The sequence below is a fragment of the Necator americanus genome, chromosome X (assembly GCF_031761385.1).
Source record: "Necator americanus strain Aroian chromosome X, whole genome shotgun sequence".
Lineage (NCBI taxonomy): Eukaryota > Metazoa > Nematoda > Chromadorea > Rhabditida > Ancylostomatidae > Necator > Necator americanus.
Window position 1 is genome coordinate 7,080,471 of NC_087376.1, and position 16,039 is coordinate 7,096,509.

General features: G+C 38.7%; 1 protein-coding gene across 3 annotated transcripts; it reads left to right on the forward strand.

Moving 5' to 3' along the window:
• Positions 1-1,316: 1,316 nt before the first annotated feature.
• RB195_021690 (uncharacterized protein) lies at positions 1,317-12,317 on the forward strand (the record flags this gene model as incomplete). 3 transcript variants are annotated; one of them, XM_013449016.2, is made up of 17 exons in its annotated part: positions 1,317-1,368; positions 1,578-1,677; positions 2,165-2,270; positions 2,327-2,425; positions 2,488-2,618; positions 3,403-3,574; positions 3,927-4,052; positions 5,036-5,102; positions 5,162-5,323; positions 5,517-5,606; positions 5,661-5,749; positions 5,815-5,930; positions 6,186-6,345; positions 6,508-6,669; positions 7,588-7,740; positions 10,496-10,567; positions 12,159-12,317. In XM_013449016.2, the coding sequence occupies 17 exons, from the start codon at positions 1,317-1,319 to the stop codon at positions 12,315-12,317; spliced, it is 2,016 nt and encodes a 671-aa protein (XP_013304470.2). The 3 variants fall into 3 exon arrangements, with proteins under 3 accessions (XP_013304470.2, XP_064064438.1, XP_064064439.1); XM_064208557.1 differs by lacking the exons at positions 10,496-10,567; positions 12,159-12,317 and adding an exon at positions 8,944-8,946; XM_064208558.1 differs by lacking the exons at positions 1,317-1,368; positions 1,578-1,677; positions 2,165-2,270; ... (10 more) ...; positions 6,508-6,669; positions 7,588-7,740 and adding an exon at positions 8,979-8,987.
• Positions 12,318-16,039: the final 3,722 nt, after the last annotated feature.

Here is a 16,039-nt window from a genome sequence, read left to right on the forward strand (position 1 = left end):
ATCAGTTTGTGTGAAATCGCATGCTTGAAGGTCTTATTACGTCGAAACGTGAGGGGAAAGGTGAAGAGGAATCAACAATGAATTTTTGTCTCTCACCTCACCAACTGCTTTATCGTGCAGGAATGTTTATTGACTGTTCCCCTTCATTATTTATTAGGCACCAATTTACAGCTGACGTTATAGACGTTGTGCACATGTATTATTCGTTCAGTTAGCAAGACTCTATACAATGAATTGCACTTGAAACAGATGTGGGGCTGGTAAGAATGAACTGTGAATTAGAAATATCAAAAAGGCCAAGCGACGGGAGATTTCATGCTAATCGCTGAGATCCCCAGTCCCATCTGAAACAATAGAAAATGGTTTTTAGGCGGACTCCCAGGTGTGCTCGGTCAAATGATCGCGTCAATTTACACAGATTAAAATCATAGAGATGCAGACAAAAGTGTACCACATGAGGCGGCGATTATTCAGCAGTGTAAGGGAGGTCCCTGATAAACACATGAATCATAAAGACAATATAGTCTTTGTCAGCAAATCTATGCTTGAACAACAGTAGACTAGAGATAGACGATAGATTAGAGGGTTCAACTTATTTCACAATCATAAAAGATACCATGATGTGCCGGAATGAAAGAGTGGAACGCCTATACAAAAACCAAATAGTTCGGATAATAGACTAATTCGAATAGGAGAAGTTCGCTTGCGTTTCAAACATAATTCGGTGGGTTCGGAACTCTTCTTGAACTGGATGTGTCTCATTGACCAAGCTACGTCCGAATGAGGTCCTGCCGGCCATAGCCGCATGCAGAGACGCAGAGATGAGATGCCGGAGAAGTACAGTTCCAGAGCAAAGGAGGACCAGTGATGTGTGGTTCGTGAATGCCTGGGAGAGGTTGTGGCCGGAGGTTGAGTGATGGTCGGTGACGACCAGCTGCTGCAGCACGCGACATACTTGGATGTTCGTTGATGTGAGGGTTTGATAAATCGAGGTGCGAGTGGACGGAGGGCGGGGGCTGAGCTCGGAGGGACGGGGGGACCTTTTGGGCGTATTGCCAACGGGCGTTGTGCCCTCCTCCTCCTCACACTCAGTGTGCGCTGCCTCGGCCAGCTAATATCGATCGCTGACGAGACGAGACACAGACAGAGTCAGAGAGAGAAATTGTAGGGAAAAAGATGGTGTGTTGAGCAGTGCGCGCGATGCATCGGCTTGTCTGATCAACCCTCTTTCCCTCCCTCTCTCTTTTCCTTCTGATCATACTTTTTTCTCGTGCTCCTGTCCGTTTTGCTCGGCCCGACCATCCTGAACGCACGGCATGGAGATCGAGAACATCGTCGCGAACACTGTTTATATAAAGGCCAGAGAGAGTGAGTTATTCATCGTACGTATTATGTGTTTGTGTGTGTGTGTGCCTGTCAGCTTGTTTTCACCCCGTTCCGTGCTATTGCAAGTGTTTACCGTCTTCTGTAGAATTTCCCGGTTTCGTTGTGCTTGTTTGCATTTTGTCCGATAATTGCTTACTTAGCACTTCCAGTGGCGTTTTTCTTCCTCGGACTGACTCGTTCAACTTTTGTAGGTGGCGGTCAGAAGAAGGGAAAGAGCAAAAAATGGAAGAATTATCTTCAGTTTCCCCACTACACAGAATGTTTGCCGTTACGCTCCGAAATCGATGTCAGGTACATTAACGACATCACTTTATTTCGATTCCGGTAATAATCTTTCTCAAATCGCACTAACTCATCTTACCATGTACTTCAGTGCTCACCAATTTCGTTACAGTAGAATACTTTCTATATCGCGTTTTTCTTCTTCTTTCTTTCATTATACCGTTATCTTCGATCATCTGGTGAAGTAGGCATATGTTACGGTATAAATACTTGCTAATAAGCCGCGGTTGTTCTATGCCATTCGATGTTTTGCGCCCCACATACCCTCAACATATTGCATGTGCACTCGTTCAACGTTATCAGACAGCTGGAACGACCATTTCGACTGTGGTCTTCGTAAGCGACCTCGAAATGTCCCCTTAAAACAAAATAAGGAGTTGAAGTGGCAATGATTGTAACGGTAGTGATCTTGTTTCATACAAGTACCTTCATTTCGTGCTAATACTAGGAATAAAAGTCTTATCTTGCATAAGTGTATTTATAGAGTGTTTTGCAGCTACTCCTACATTGTGGAAAAGCAACCGATTGGAAAGTTGCTTTTTCATGATTTTTGCGAGACGACCAACCATCAGTACTATCAGTCATGTGTGTTCTTGAATAAGGTAGTAGTTTCTATCCCATTATATTAATGATTTACTTGGATCAACTCATTTAACAGGTCGAGGAATATGAAACCTCCGACGATGACGGCCAATGTCGACGGGAACTTGCTCGAGCTATTGCTAGCCTTCTTGCCCCTGGCGGTGATACCCCATCTGTATGTTATTACTATAGGAAAAGATCTTTTCGAATATCAACAACAAATTCCACGATTTTTAGTCTTCACAACACGATCACAATCCGTGGTGTTCCTTCTTGCCTGAAAATGTTGTCGCTTCTGTTCTTGCTGCTGCTGATTCAGCCACACAAGACCAAGAGCCACGAACTGATATCTTCGCAGATGCGTACAAGTTCGTTTATTTTGTTCATAGAATTGAATTATCTCGATTGTTGAATTATTGTTGTCCGTTTCTCTTTCTTTTTTACAGTTTAGCCAGCAATCATTGTTCTCTCTTGCTTCTTCTCCTTCTGTTCCTCATAATGTATTCTAAATGTAGAATACATTACACCTTTAGTTCGTTTTATTCCAGTTTTATTGATCCAGAGAAACTGGGGATTAAACGGTCTCCATAACTTCTTTCCAACAAATGTAACTACAGAGTAGTAGTTGTAGAAGTTAACAGTGTTCTCGATGTCTTTGTTCTTGCAATCCGAGATGAAAGTATCTCTCATCCATTTCACTCGACCATAACTATAACTGTTGTTCAGCTTCTAAAGAATATAGACTGCACGATTACACCTCAAGTTCCTCGTCGCTTAAAAGTCTTGCTCATTGAAATGTGGTCTTTTCTGGAAGTTAATTAGGGCCAGCATTTGAAAACCGGTGCATTTGGGAGGGTGTAGAACTTTTAATTATTTGATTTTTCTGTCCATTGATGCCTTGCATCTTAAATATGATGTATCTTTGAGCAGATGATTATAAATAATGAGCTCTTCTCGAAGGTGAAATCTCTTTTTTTTTGTTGATCATTTTAGAGAGTGTAATCGAAAATCTGCGAAGATATTCCTGTTGTTGCTTTTTCCCGAGAACTTCTGATTGAGCATGTTTTTTAATCTGATTTTTGTTATTTTCTGAGTATTTTCACATATCTGTTCTTTACTTCGGAGAATGAGTCTTCGTTATTCCCAGTTTAGATTGGTTCGTGGTTATCTTGCTGACGAACCGTTCAAGCAGTTTCTCGATTCCGTCCTCTTCTATCGTTACTTGCAATGGAAATGGTTGGAAAAGCGTCCTGTTGACAAGCATACATTTAGGCTTTACAGAGTCCTTGGGAAAGGTGGATTCGGCGAAGTATGTGCATGCCAGGTGAGCTTGTCATTTTAAATTTAGTTTTCTTCACATTTCCTGGGTAACGAACGTTGTCCCTAATCAGGAAATTAATGGGTATGGCGGACATATGTCAGCGAGCAATTCGTTGAAATATTGTAAGTAATGAGTGGTGTTGGATAACAAATGAAAGATATGCTCACATGGCAAATTCATCGCTTACCTGCGTGAATGCAACTACTTTGTGGAATTCTCATCAGAAGTGCAGTCAAGGATTTCTCTGCGGATACATTTGTCACGGCATCTCATCTCCGGGGACAGTATCCTGGCAGAAGAGAAATAGGCAACTTGTTCTATCATGTACATTCTCAATTTCTAAAACGTTTTTTAGGTCCGTGCTTCTGGAAAAATGTATGCGCTGAAGAAGCTGGAGAAGAAAAGAGTTAAAAAAAGACACGCCGAAACTTTAAGTCTGAACGAGAAACAAATCTTGCAACGAATTAATTCTCCTTTCGTGGTAATTACTTTTTTTTCGATTCTTCTATAGCTTAGCGTGACTTTTGTTTCTCGACGAAGATTGAGTCTAAAATAGAAGCATCTCAAAGAGGGTTCCTATCTTTTTTGTTCATGCACAGAATATATATGCATGTATTTTGTCCTCTATTTTCTGCTACAGCTGCAGCTGCCTATAAATCGTGAAATGTCTTTTGGCACGATAAATTGCTCACCACTGTTCACCGTCGTTCTTGCAAGAAATCAAAGCATACTTTTTCATCGTTAAATAATTTTCTATCCTTTCTGAATTAGTCGTATCTTTCTATCTATCAGTGTGCTACTTCAACTTTTTATATCTATTGTTTACAGTAGACTCCTTACAACACTTGATATATCACTGATAATTTCATGTACGTTAGCGCATACTTTCGCACTTTTGTCCATGGTCCAAGTCCATGCATATTTCATCGTAATGGTTATTGCAGCCATGGTCTTTTTCCTGCAAATTTCCATTTGTATAAAAACATGTGTCGATCCACAATGATTATAAAGGGTTTTCTTTTTGATGCAAATGCTGGTGATAGTTACAAATTCTCAGGGCTGAGGAGACCGTGGGACCATGAACATTTCATTTTCATACTGTTCAAAACCTTTACTCTCCCCGTAGTCTTCGACAGAGTTCTTTGTCCTTTAATAAGAGATAGCTTACTACTGTGAATCAGATCCGCATAAGTGGGATAGGAAAGAGCAGGGCCCTCCTTATGTGAAGGGGTCTAGTTCATGGGGTGCAGTGCTTCTCATGGATGAGGATCCTTTTGCCAACCGTCTGAAAGTGCAGGAGGTTCTTTCGCCAACCGTCCAAAAATAAACCGGGTCAGAGCACCGGCTCCGACTGTCACATGTATGCGGGTCCGACCAACTTTGTCGTTTAAAGTCTACTACTTTTTGCAACCATCCTTTTCAAATTACTAGACGTCGCGTTCTTACTAACTCAGTGATTTGTAGGTAAGTCTTGCCTACGCGTATGAAACGAAAGATGCTCTTTGTCTCGTGCTTACATTGATGAATGGAGGTAATTCGTAGTCCTTTACTTTCTTTCATGACAGTTACACTATTGTTGTGTGGTTTCAGGGGATCTCAAATTTCATCTCTATAATCTAATGCCTGGCGGTTTTGATGAGAAACGTGTGCAGTTCTACGCTGCTGAGATAACCCTTGGCCTCCAACACTTGCACAAAGAACGGATATTGTACCGCGATCTCAAACCTGAAAATATCTTATTAGATGATTTTGGTGAGTAGTCTTCTTTGCTTCGAGTTGGAATTCGCATATTTTCTTTATTCCTTTCCGTTTATGTCAAACTAGTCTTAACGAACACTTAATCAGGACTACCAGTGGTATTTCAGAATATTTTCCACTGTTTAGACAGAAAAATTAGAAACGTTCTCTTCTAGTCACTTATTCATCGTCAGTCCCCGCATTTCAGGTCATGTACGAATTTCTGATCTCGGCTTAGCTGTTGAATTGAAAGACAATGAGCCCATTAAAGGAAGGGTGGGAACGGTAGGGTATATGGGTGAGTTTTTTTCCTTACATATATCCTATAATTGAATGTGATAAAATTCTTAAGCTCCTGAAATTGTGAAAAACGAACGATATTCATATGGAGTCGATTGGTGGGGACTTGGTTGCCTCATTTATGAAATGATTGAGGGCAAAGTTAGTTGAGACAATACTTTGGAGTTTTTGCTACGACTTCTGGCCAAATAAATTATTACTTCCAGGCACCGTTCCGTCAGCGCAAAGAGAAGGTTAAAAGAGAGGAAGTTGAAAGAAGAGTACGAGAGGACCAAGAAAAATATTCGGATAAATTTAGCGAGGCTGCCCGTACTCTTTGTCGGTAAGATATCTATTCGAATATTATCTGCATGCCTTTTTGTTTTGATATGTACGATGCTCTTTTTCGCTTCGTGTTCACTTCTGTTTCTTTTTCTTTGTTAATTAATCCTCGTCCCCATTCTTCGTCATCTTGATCTTTCAAAGAAAACCTCTGAGAAACGTGGACATATGCTAACAAAAATATCGTCTGGTCATGTCCAACATTCTACTAATTTCTGCTCTAGTCATTGCTTTAGAACAGCGTTTTATTCTTCAGAGGACTTCTTCACAAAGAACCGTCATTTCGCCTTGGGTGCCGTCGAGTAAGCAAACCTGAAGAAGGCGCCGAAGAAATTCGAGCACATCCTTTCTTTAACACCGCTGATCCTAACACAGGCCGTGAACCCGTGCCTTGGAAGAAAATGGAAGCCGGGAAGGTGGGTGCATCCTTGTAACTCTTTCTTCTCGTTTTACGCTAACACAGATATACCACTGCGAGATATATTACACACTCTTAATGATGCTGTAATTTCGAATACTTCACTGATTGTTGTTCTGTACACTGCTCATAAATTTCATCTAATGCGCATTTCGTTCAGGTCACCCCACCGTTCTGCCCGGATCCACGTGCTGTCTATGCGAAAGATGTGCTAGACATTGAACAATTTAGTACGGTTAAAGGAGTTCGCTTAGATGCTAATGATACACAGTTCTACGGAAAATTTAATACTGGCTGTGTTAGCATCCCATGGCAAAATGAGGTATTTATTTCTTATAATACTTGGGTTCATTTAAAGTTGGGAGTTTCGAACAAACGCTACTCATTGGAATGGCTGAATGCTTGTTTTTTACCTTATATCAGCGTCATTTGGTCTAAATTTTACTCCTAATAACGGTCCTTGCTGTCAGACCGAAACGGTGAACACTGACTGTTCATAGCTAATTCAGAATTTTTTTCCCTCCTGATTCATGAGCAAATCTAACCCAGATAACATTGGTGCAAGCTACATGTGTAAGGTTTGACAATTGCGAGGGAATATTCTGTACTTGATAGTGTATTCGGTTTGATCATTGATGCTTTGGCCATTAATTTGTCGATTTAATTATGTCTTTTTTTTTGTTCGTGGTTTCGTGGTCCAAACTGCTCTCTTTTTAATCTTTTTTGAGGGTTGAGAAAACATTTAATTCTTGATAGTTAACTATTCTTGGATATGTTTTTTATTTTAATCAAACAGTACCGTTATTAATCAAATAAAGGAAAGTTTTGCTTTGAGACCATTAGTCTTGGATGCAAGACCTTCACGATATTATTGTCTTATAAGGCATTCAAGAGAATTAGAGTGCACTCAGTGGCAATAGATGTGCCTTCAAGTACTGTTGAAACGTTTGGACATGGATTTGTGGCAACGTTAAAACAGCGAAATTGTTGTACAAATAGGGAGACACTGTGATATTTAGGACCTCTATTGGTTGTACAGATTTATGTTCGAAGGCTAATGCTTCTTTACTGTTATTATTATTTTTGGTATAATAAATTGTCGTAGTGAAATATATTCTTTCATATATTGTTTGCTGAAGCTGGTAACAAATTGATGTTTTTTTTTTCCAAATAATTTCTCTTGCAGTAATGCATTTACATGTATGCATACATTGAGTTGAAGAAATTGTGCTATTTTCAGATGATCGAAACAGAGTGCTTTCAAGAGCTAAACGTGTTTTTCGAGGAAGACGGCAGTTTGGTGCCAAGTCTACGTCCTGATGGTCAAATGCAACTCGACAAAAAGAACGGCTCAAGTAGTGCCGGGTTTTTCAGCCGTCTATTCAAACGCAAGGTTAGTGTTTTTTTAAATGTTCTTTCCGTTCACTATGTACAATTGTTTTATTTACTAGCAATATGCCAGTGTATATTTCTTCTTCATTCGCTTGTTATCCATCCAGAACTTTGATTTCTCTCTGTTCTCAATGTCTATGGGAGCAGTCTTTTACAAAATACAGCCATTTTGAGAAATCTTGAATACTAGATGTGAGGAAGCAGTTTCGTGTTTCCTCACAGTCTGCGTAATGGAGCAGAGTCACCGAGCTCTGACTGCGCCGCCTTTCACAAGTTTTCTCGCGAAATGAAATAATACGCAAACTTGAATCCAATAGTATGCCCATCAAGCTTTCATGATTGAAAATGGTAAATGAGTCCTTTTCATTGTTGTCCCTTCATTATATTGTTACAATTGAGTCAATTGTTAACACAATTCGTTCTAACGTTCGATTTCATACGCCATACCTGTACGTTTAAGACGAGGATTATCGAAACTCTTTCGAGCTTTTAAAGTGGAAGTTTTAAAGTGTTGGTCGGTTAAAGGAAAAGGAATTATGGTGTTTCTCAAAGGCAGGGTATCACGAAACTGGCGTAGTGCGGAGACCTGATGGAAAATATTGTGTTCGGGGTCTGTATTACGAATATGAGCATGGCCTCGTTCAATTCCTCTAATCGTTCTTTTTTTTTAAACAAAAGTATGGGAAAAGGCGTTCGTTCCCACGCGATAAGTTGGACAGCACCACCCCGAGCACGCATCACATGGAGCGAGCGATCCGGAATCAGTGAGTTCTCCTCGGCAACCTGATCAAGTAAAACCAGTAGGCTCACGTAGAACGTAGTTCGTAGGAACTGAAGTGCTTCCTATGCCTTTTTAAGACGACTAGGGGAAATTGAGCGAGGCTAATTCTCGTATTCGTAATCCAGGCCTTCGAACTCTATATTTTCCATTAGGTTTCCAAAGTATGTAGATTTCGTGATACCTGCCTCTACATAGTGGTGACGCCCTCGCTCCGGGAAGATGCGTTGCTCCGTTCCCTCGTGCGTCACAGTATTTTCGCTGATCTTCTAATGTAGCTTTTCCTGCACATGATTGACTAATTATAATATATGCTAGGTAAATAGCCGGCTTCATTACTACTCTATATTTGCGAGCCCCATATCTTCTACAAGAAAATCTGAAGAATTTTTGCTTCAAACCCCCATTAATTGTCAGCGTATTTAGTGATGTGCCTTCAACCGTCTTTCCGTGAATTCAGTATGCACAAAGTGAGTGATCTTTAGATATCTCTTTCGTTCTTCTACGCCTTGCTTATTTTATGCTTTCCATCACATTATGCGCCAATTTATCTAGTGCTTGTTTCTTTCGCCTTTCCCATACTCACATTTTTCAAATCCTAAACCGGGGCTTACACCCTAACAATAACATAACAATATTAGAGTTTCTGATTCAGTTAACGATTGTTTGTAAAACTTAATAATTCCACAATGATATGGTGGAGAGATTTTTAATGAGATTCTTACTAACAACTTCACTTTTTCCAGTTAATTTGTGTGGGCTTTCATCTATATACGCTGAGAAATTGTACTCGGTCCCACAAAATCTGTAAAAATAAGATAACCTCGATCGATCTTTGGTCGTCTTTTGGTCTTTTACTTCTTACTGGTGTCGAGTGATGTGAGCTGCGATTCGTTAACTATGGCTACGCCCTAGGTGAAACTGCTGGGTAGAAACAACTAACCAATGTTAATGGACGCACATGATGTCTAGACGGGTCACACGCGTCCTAACATCCTACTTTTCCATCTCTTCAGATTTAGATAATTGTCTCTTACAACATTGACGGTGATTTTCCCTCTCTTTATCTCTCTATTTGTCAACATCACTTTTCTATAAAATTTTCGAGTAGATATCAAAAAAGACCACTGCAACCCAAACACGTATACAACAACCTCGTGCATGGTGGTCTGCGGCTATGCAGCATTTCGTTGCATAAAAAAATTAGTTTTGTCATTTTTTTGACTCCTTTGGCCGATTTCGGATTTCGCTGCGGTCTTGCGTGTGTACTTTTGTATCTGCACAGCATACCGATAATGATTGGGATATTTCCCTCACGACGCTTCTTAGTAATGGTGAGGCGTGGAAATGCTAGCTGTGTTTTTGTTATTCAACATCCTGCTAGCGATATACATTTTATGGGCAAAACACTCTGACAGCTTTGACATCAAAACCAGTACTAATCGATCAAAGTATGTAGTAACATTCTCTCGTTAGCGTAAAATCTAAGGATTTTCTTTGAGGAATAGTTAAAAAAAATAGTTCTTGCGGTCAACATAAGACTGTACATGAAACCAGCACACGAAGAAAACGTTTTGAGAGAAATGGTTCCTGTCACGTGTCCGTGGTGAAATATGCTACAGCCCAAATTGTGGTAATTATCACGCTCCATATATTGTAGTATGATGTGTAGGAGAAAATGGGACAAAATTTATTGGTATTACCAATGCGAACTGTACGTTGTTTTTAGTAGGTTAACATTGTTTTATGTAAGTTCTTGACTCATTAAACACTTTCTTGTTGTGGATTGTGTTCGTTGTTTAGTTTGAAATAACAGAACCACTAACAATTTTCATATAAATTGATTGCGTAGTGTCAAGTGCTTTTTTGAAGTGTAGTGTTTGATACTGTGCTGTCATTTGGCTTTTTCAACTTTGTGGCTTCTTTCTTTACTTTACTTTTCACAATTACTTACTGTTATAGGATGATTTGATTACAGTCTGCGCAGCTCAATGGCAAGCATTCGAAATGTCCTTATTGTCATGGAAATGCTGAGTGCGGGAAGTGTAAGGTTCGTTTCATAATCGGTATTTCTTCCTTTCTTTTTCTTTTTTTTTTCGTTACATATGTGCATTTCCTTTTTGGAGAAAAAAAAGTGCATCTTGTCGCAGTTGGATCAAAACGAAAACCTGAAACCCGGTGTAGCTGCGTAAACCGTTGCGCCCGAAGTGGGGCGCGGAGCTAGCGACTGCGACTTGGGACCTTTGAGCTTGCAGCAAGCGAGCGTCCTCGCAGGTTCCACCGTTCCACTTCGGGCTGAACCAATTACGCAACTATACCGGGCTTCAGGTAGTTTTGACTCGACAATGTTTGCCTTGTTTTTGAACTGGCGACCAGTTTGATCTTTCTATTGGTCTCCTGAAAAATACGTACTCGACTGCAGATACTCAACTCACTAATTGGACATGTCACCGATTGCTCGAGCATTATTTTCTCCCGCATTCTTTCGTTCCTCTTTGCAATTAAAAAAAAACTTTCTGAATTTGATACAGTAGCAATCATATTCTTCTCAGATCTTCAGTTTTCCTCATAAAGTTTTGTAATAGGTGTACCTCGCACTGTTAAAGGCACCATACCACGAATCTGAAGTGGTGCGGATTTCAGGTGGAGTATACGTATACGGGGTCGTAGATTATGGAGACGGAGATGGTTCCGCTCATCTCTCCCTGCATCACTGCAAACAGCCGCCTCCAGAATGCTGTTTTGTACGACGCCATCTGTTGCAACGCTCCACCCCTTGCGCCGCCTTCGCCATGCGATTAGTCGAAAATCAATTCGGACTGCCCCGATAGGCAGTAATGGACGCTACGCGTGCAAGGTTGGCGCGCGCCAATAGAAGACATCGTACAAAAGAGCATTCAATGGCCGGCTGTTTGCAGTGATGCAAAGAGAGACGAGCGGAACTACCCCCATCTCCATAATCTACGACCCCGTATAGGGATACTCCCCCTGAAATCCGTACCACCTCAGATTCGTGGTATACTACCTTTAAGGAAGTGGATCAAGTGTGGCGAAGTCGGTTAGTGGTCTATTGTAGCCACACAGTCGATGGTTCGAAACCGCACTAGTGCAAACCAAGCTTTTCAGTCCTTGGGGTCGATAAATTGGTTCGGGACTTGTCTGGGAGGATAAAAACACTGACTTGGTCATCGACTACCCCAACGAAAGTCATTGTATAGGCCAAAATGCGTTCCAGAAACCTCAACGATTACGAATTGCAGTGAAACACGTACGCGCATATTTCGTATTTCCGTGATTTAGACTCCAAGAAGGTATCTTTTCGGGAACTTTTTTATGGGAAGAACATTTTGAGCAGTCTATTAGTTTTTTTTTTTATGAAACATTAGTACAAGTCATAATCCCTACCATCGTTCCAAAAATTTTACAAGGATTTAACAACCTTACATTTCGTCTTTTTTTCTAAACTACTTTCTGACATACGAGTTTTACAAGATAGCGTGTCTTTAGAAATTTATGAAAGGTGTTCTAGTACTCATTCCAAGATGTTTTCCCTATTTAATTAACAAGTACTTATATTTTCATTGTTCTTCTGTGTGTGCAGATGTAGATTGTTTTTACAGTAACTCAATCCAAAACTTTAGGTCACAAAGTCGCTCCACGATCTTCAGCTCCGTTCTGACTCCTCATCTACAGCATATGATGGTGGTCGCCAAATTCGTGCGCTATCAGCGAGTGGCCGTCCGACCGCTGTAACAAATGCTCTCATTCCTGGACAATCTTCTGAGCAAAACACCATGTAATGATTTGTCAGTGCGCGCAACGTCTCTTTTCTCTTTCTGTGCACACTGCAGATTGTCATATTCGTATTTCTTTTGCCTTTTTTTTGGATTCTCAGATTTTGTTGTTTATTTTTGTTTTGTTTCGAGCAGCATATAAGTGTTCAATGGCAATGTTTTTTGTTGCTATTTCCTATGCTCATTCACTGCACTCTGTGTCCATCCATTTGTTTGTCTCGTTGAATCAAATTCTATTGTCTCCTCATGCCGTCTCATTTATTTTGCCGTTTTTTTTTGTCATGAGGAGCACTTTCTTCCTTCACTGCTTTTGTGTCTTATTTATTTCTATATCAGCGTAGTGTAGTGGTTAGCAGTTTATCCGGTACACTCACTGCGCGGGTTCAACCCTCTTGTGTAATTCTTCCATTTCTAGTCTTTTGGCTTCTGCAGTCGATTTCTGCTTTATCTTCACTCTATTTGAGATTTTCCTTTTTTTTTCAAAAGGCACTCTGTATGTATTATATCAAAAAAGCTCTATGCGTCGATTATTTTTTCATCCAATGGGACAAACATGTTTCGGTTATTGCCTTTCTGAGGTGGAATAAAGAGATTTTTTTCTTCAATTTGCTGCCTACTGCACATGTACAAAAACAAATTTTGTCTTAACATAATTTTCAATCCTGAGATTTTGGAAGTGGAAAGTCTTAATAAGTACGCGTCAAAGCCATTGGGAATCGCTGCTAAATGACCGGAGAAGATTTTTGTGGAGATGAGGATCCAGATATTTAAATAATATTTTTTGTGGATTAAACTAGGTGAAATTTCTAGTTGCATGGATGTAAGCATTACATTCTCAATAGAGCTATCAATCGTGCAGTTGTAAAGATAAATTGATTAAACTAATAAACTACCCTTGGTGCTCTTGATGGTTCTGATTTCTGGGTAATTGTTTCGTGCGTTCGATGTGCGTAATAAGTATAAACTGCATGGCGAGCCATAAAGGTGGAAAGAACCGCACGTCGGAATTTTCTCTGAACACTTTCTCGATAATTCAATCAATTACTTTCTCCATTTGAATACAAATATGTTTCTTCTATAGACTCGTTTTTATTGTTCTAACAATTTGCTGCGTTCATTAGCGGAAATATCGTAATTTCGGGAAAAAAAGAAAAAGATTTCCCATAGATAGAAAACTTATTTCTCCTAGCGTTTTCTTTCGTAACACGTTATTTTTCTAGGTTATACATATGTGCTCTGTGGTATATTTTCAATTGAAAATGATTTTTTTGAAAGATTAAGAAATTAAAAAGGAATAAATAGCTCGAAAAAGCAGAAGGCAAGAAAGAAGAGAAATCAAATTACAGAAACAATAGGAATGAAAACTACTAAAATATTCGGAGAAAGATGGAAATTTTTTGTGGCTGACGCCCTCTATTTAATAACACATCCATATAATGTGGCCTTGTAACCTTCTATAACTTGTCCGATCAAAAATATATATGAAGAAAAGGGTCTGGAACTAATTCCTTGCAAAAATCAACACCTTTATATTTTATTTGAGATTCATTAAGGAGATAGATGCCTTGAGGTTATGGGCGGAGCCAATCCTCAGCCGTTGCCTCGGTTGCACTCACATTATCAGCCTATCCTTTACCGTTAAGATTTACAAAAACTAAAGCATACGCTTTGATTTTCAGTATGTCACGCAAAGTTGCAATCATTTTTCCCACCGTATTTTTCAATTATCGTTTCCCATCGACTTTTGTCCCTTATTTCTCGATGAGAAATGAAAACACAATGTCTCTTATCATTTATTATTCATCTGCCTTTTCTACCATAATCTTACTGAAATTTATGTGAGAACAACCCATGTACCATTTTAATTCCTTTTTTTTCAAACAAATACTGCAACATCATAAGCGATTATATTTCCTTTACGTTCTCTCAAATGACTCAATCAAACATTACACCATATTAACTGGAATTGTTATGGAAAAAAACAATAGAATAATGGAGCAAAGCTCTAAACATTAAATGTCTGTTTTATTAGACTTCATAGAATATAGAAACGCGTAAAAATACGCGAAGTATTCCGAGAATTTTCTCGTAATTCCATGCGAACGAATGCATATTAATAGAATTTGTTATCAGAATTCGTTTTGTAGCTTTACTGACGTAGTTACACCTCACCACTATTTCGAGGACGTCTGAGCTATCTCCTACTGTAATTTCCGTGGATACAGATGTTAATTTTTAGAATGTTAATTTGTTATTGATATTCTATTACGGATTTCTTCTTTACTTCCCATTCACTTTATGAATAACATGAATTAATAGTGAGTAAACTACTCGTTATTATAATAGAAGTGAAATATCACGTCAGATTTTTGTTCATTGTTACTTACGTTCAGAAGTCTTCGTGTTATTTTTTCAGGATCATTTCACGTAGTAAAAAAAAGTTCTGTTTTTTCCCCAAGATTTATTCACTCGAAAAACCTTAGAGGTTGTTTGTTTTCAAAGCAAAAACTCAAAGTCACAAACCGAGCATGATCAGAAATCAAGCATGTTTTGATTGAGTTACGAGCATCTTCCAATTAGTGATCCTATTTTTCATCTCTCACATACGTCCCACCCATAAATTATTTTATTTTAGAGTAGGCGCGCAAACAAAGTCAATTATTTCAAATGTTATTTTTTTCAAATTGCTTCTTCTATATCCTACATGCTGTTGGAATTAAATGTGATGAATTTCATATGTCCAAACATTATATTCGTTCTCTACTTAAATTAGGATTTGCAGTTTTTTCTTTCGACATATCAACTTTATTTTATTTCTCTTCTATAATTGAAAAAAAGCCATAAATCTAATTCTAAAATTCCTAATTTTTCTTGAAGTTCTAACTTCACAGAAATTCTACCCTAATAGTAATAAATAATGCGTTCATAATTATGAGTTCACAGCAGGACAACTGCTGATCCGATGACTTTATTTATAGATTTCCTAAATTAGACTGCTATTCGAAATTTAATTGAATTTAAAACAATTAAATAAGTATTTATCAACTGGTAACTGTTCTAATGAACTATTGCATGCTTTGCTTGTTTACTATTACTACTTGTTTTTTTTTCTCGAAAAAACTGTAGTGAAAGACAAATAATACTCTGAATCTCACATCGGAATGAGGTTTGAATTAAAATTGAACTTGCTATTTGCGAAAATATCACCAGAATTCAAAAATTATAATGACGTAGACTTGTGTTTCTGAACATAACCGTAAAAAAATGCCATAGAAGTACAATCTTAGTAAATTCAAATAGTACAATTTTATTTGATAGTATCTACGTTTTTTCCAGGACAATCTAGATGAAGCTTTAAAAAGAACGGTGTGTTTGCATACAAGATCCCATACATGTTAACTCAAAGATTTCTTTTCCTGGAAGAATCATAGACTCTGTTCTGATTTATCTTTTGACTTTATTTTAACTTGTTTTTCTTTTCATAATCCTAAATCGAGTTAACGTTAGGAGTATCTGAATGTTCCGACTTTCTGTCAATCACAAATTAAAACTATTATATACCCGTCCCGAGAAAACGTGTACGCCACTATTTCACGGTGATTTTGATTCCATTCGAAAGAGCTAATCCTGGAATATTTTCTGACATCTCTGAAGGAAGACTTCAACACTGGAACATAGGAAACAGCATATTCTTTCTAAGAAATATAGGACAATGATTGATCATGAAT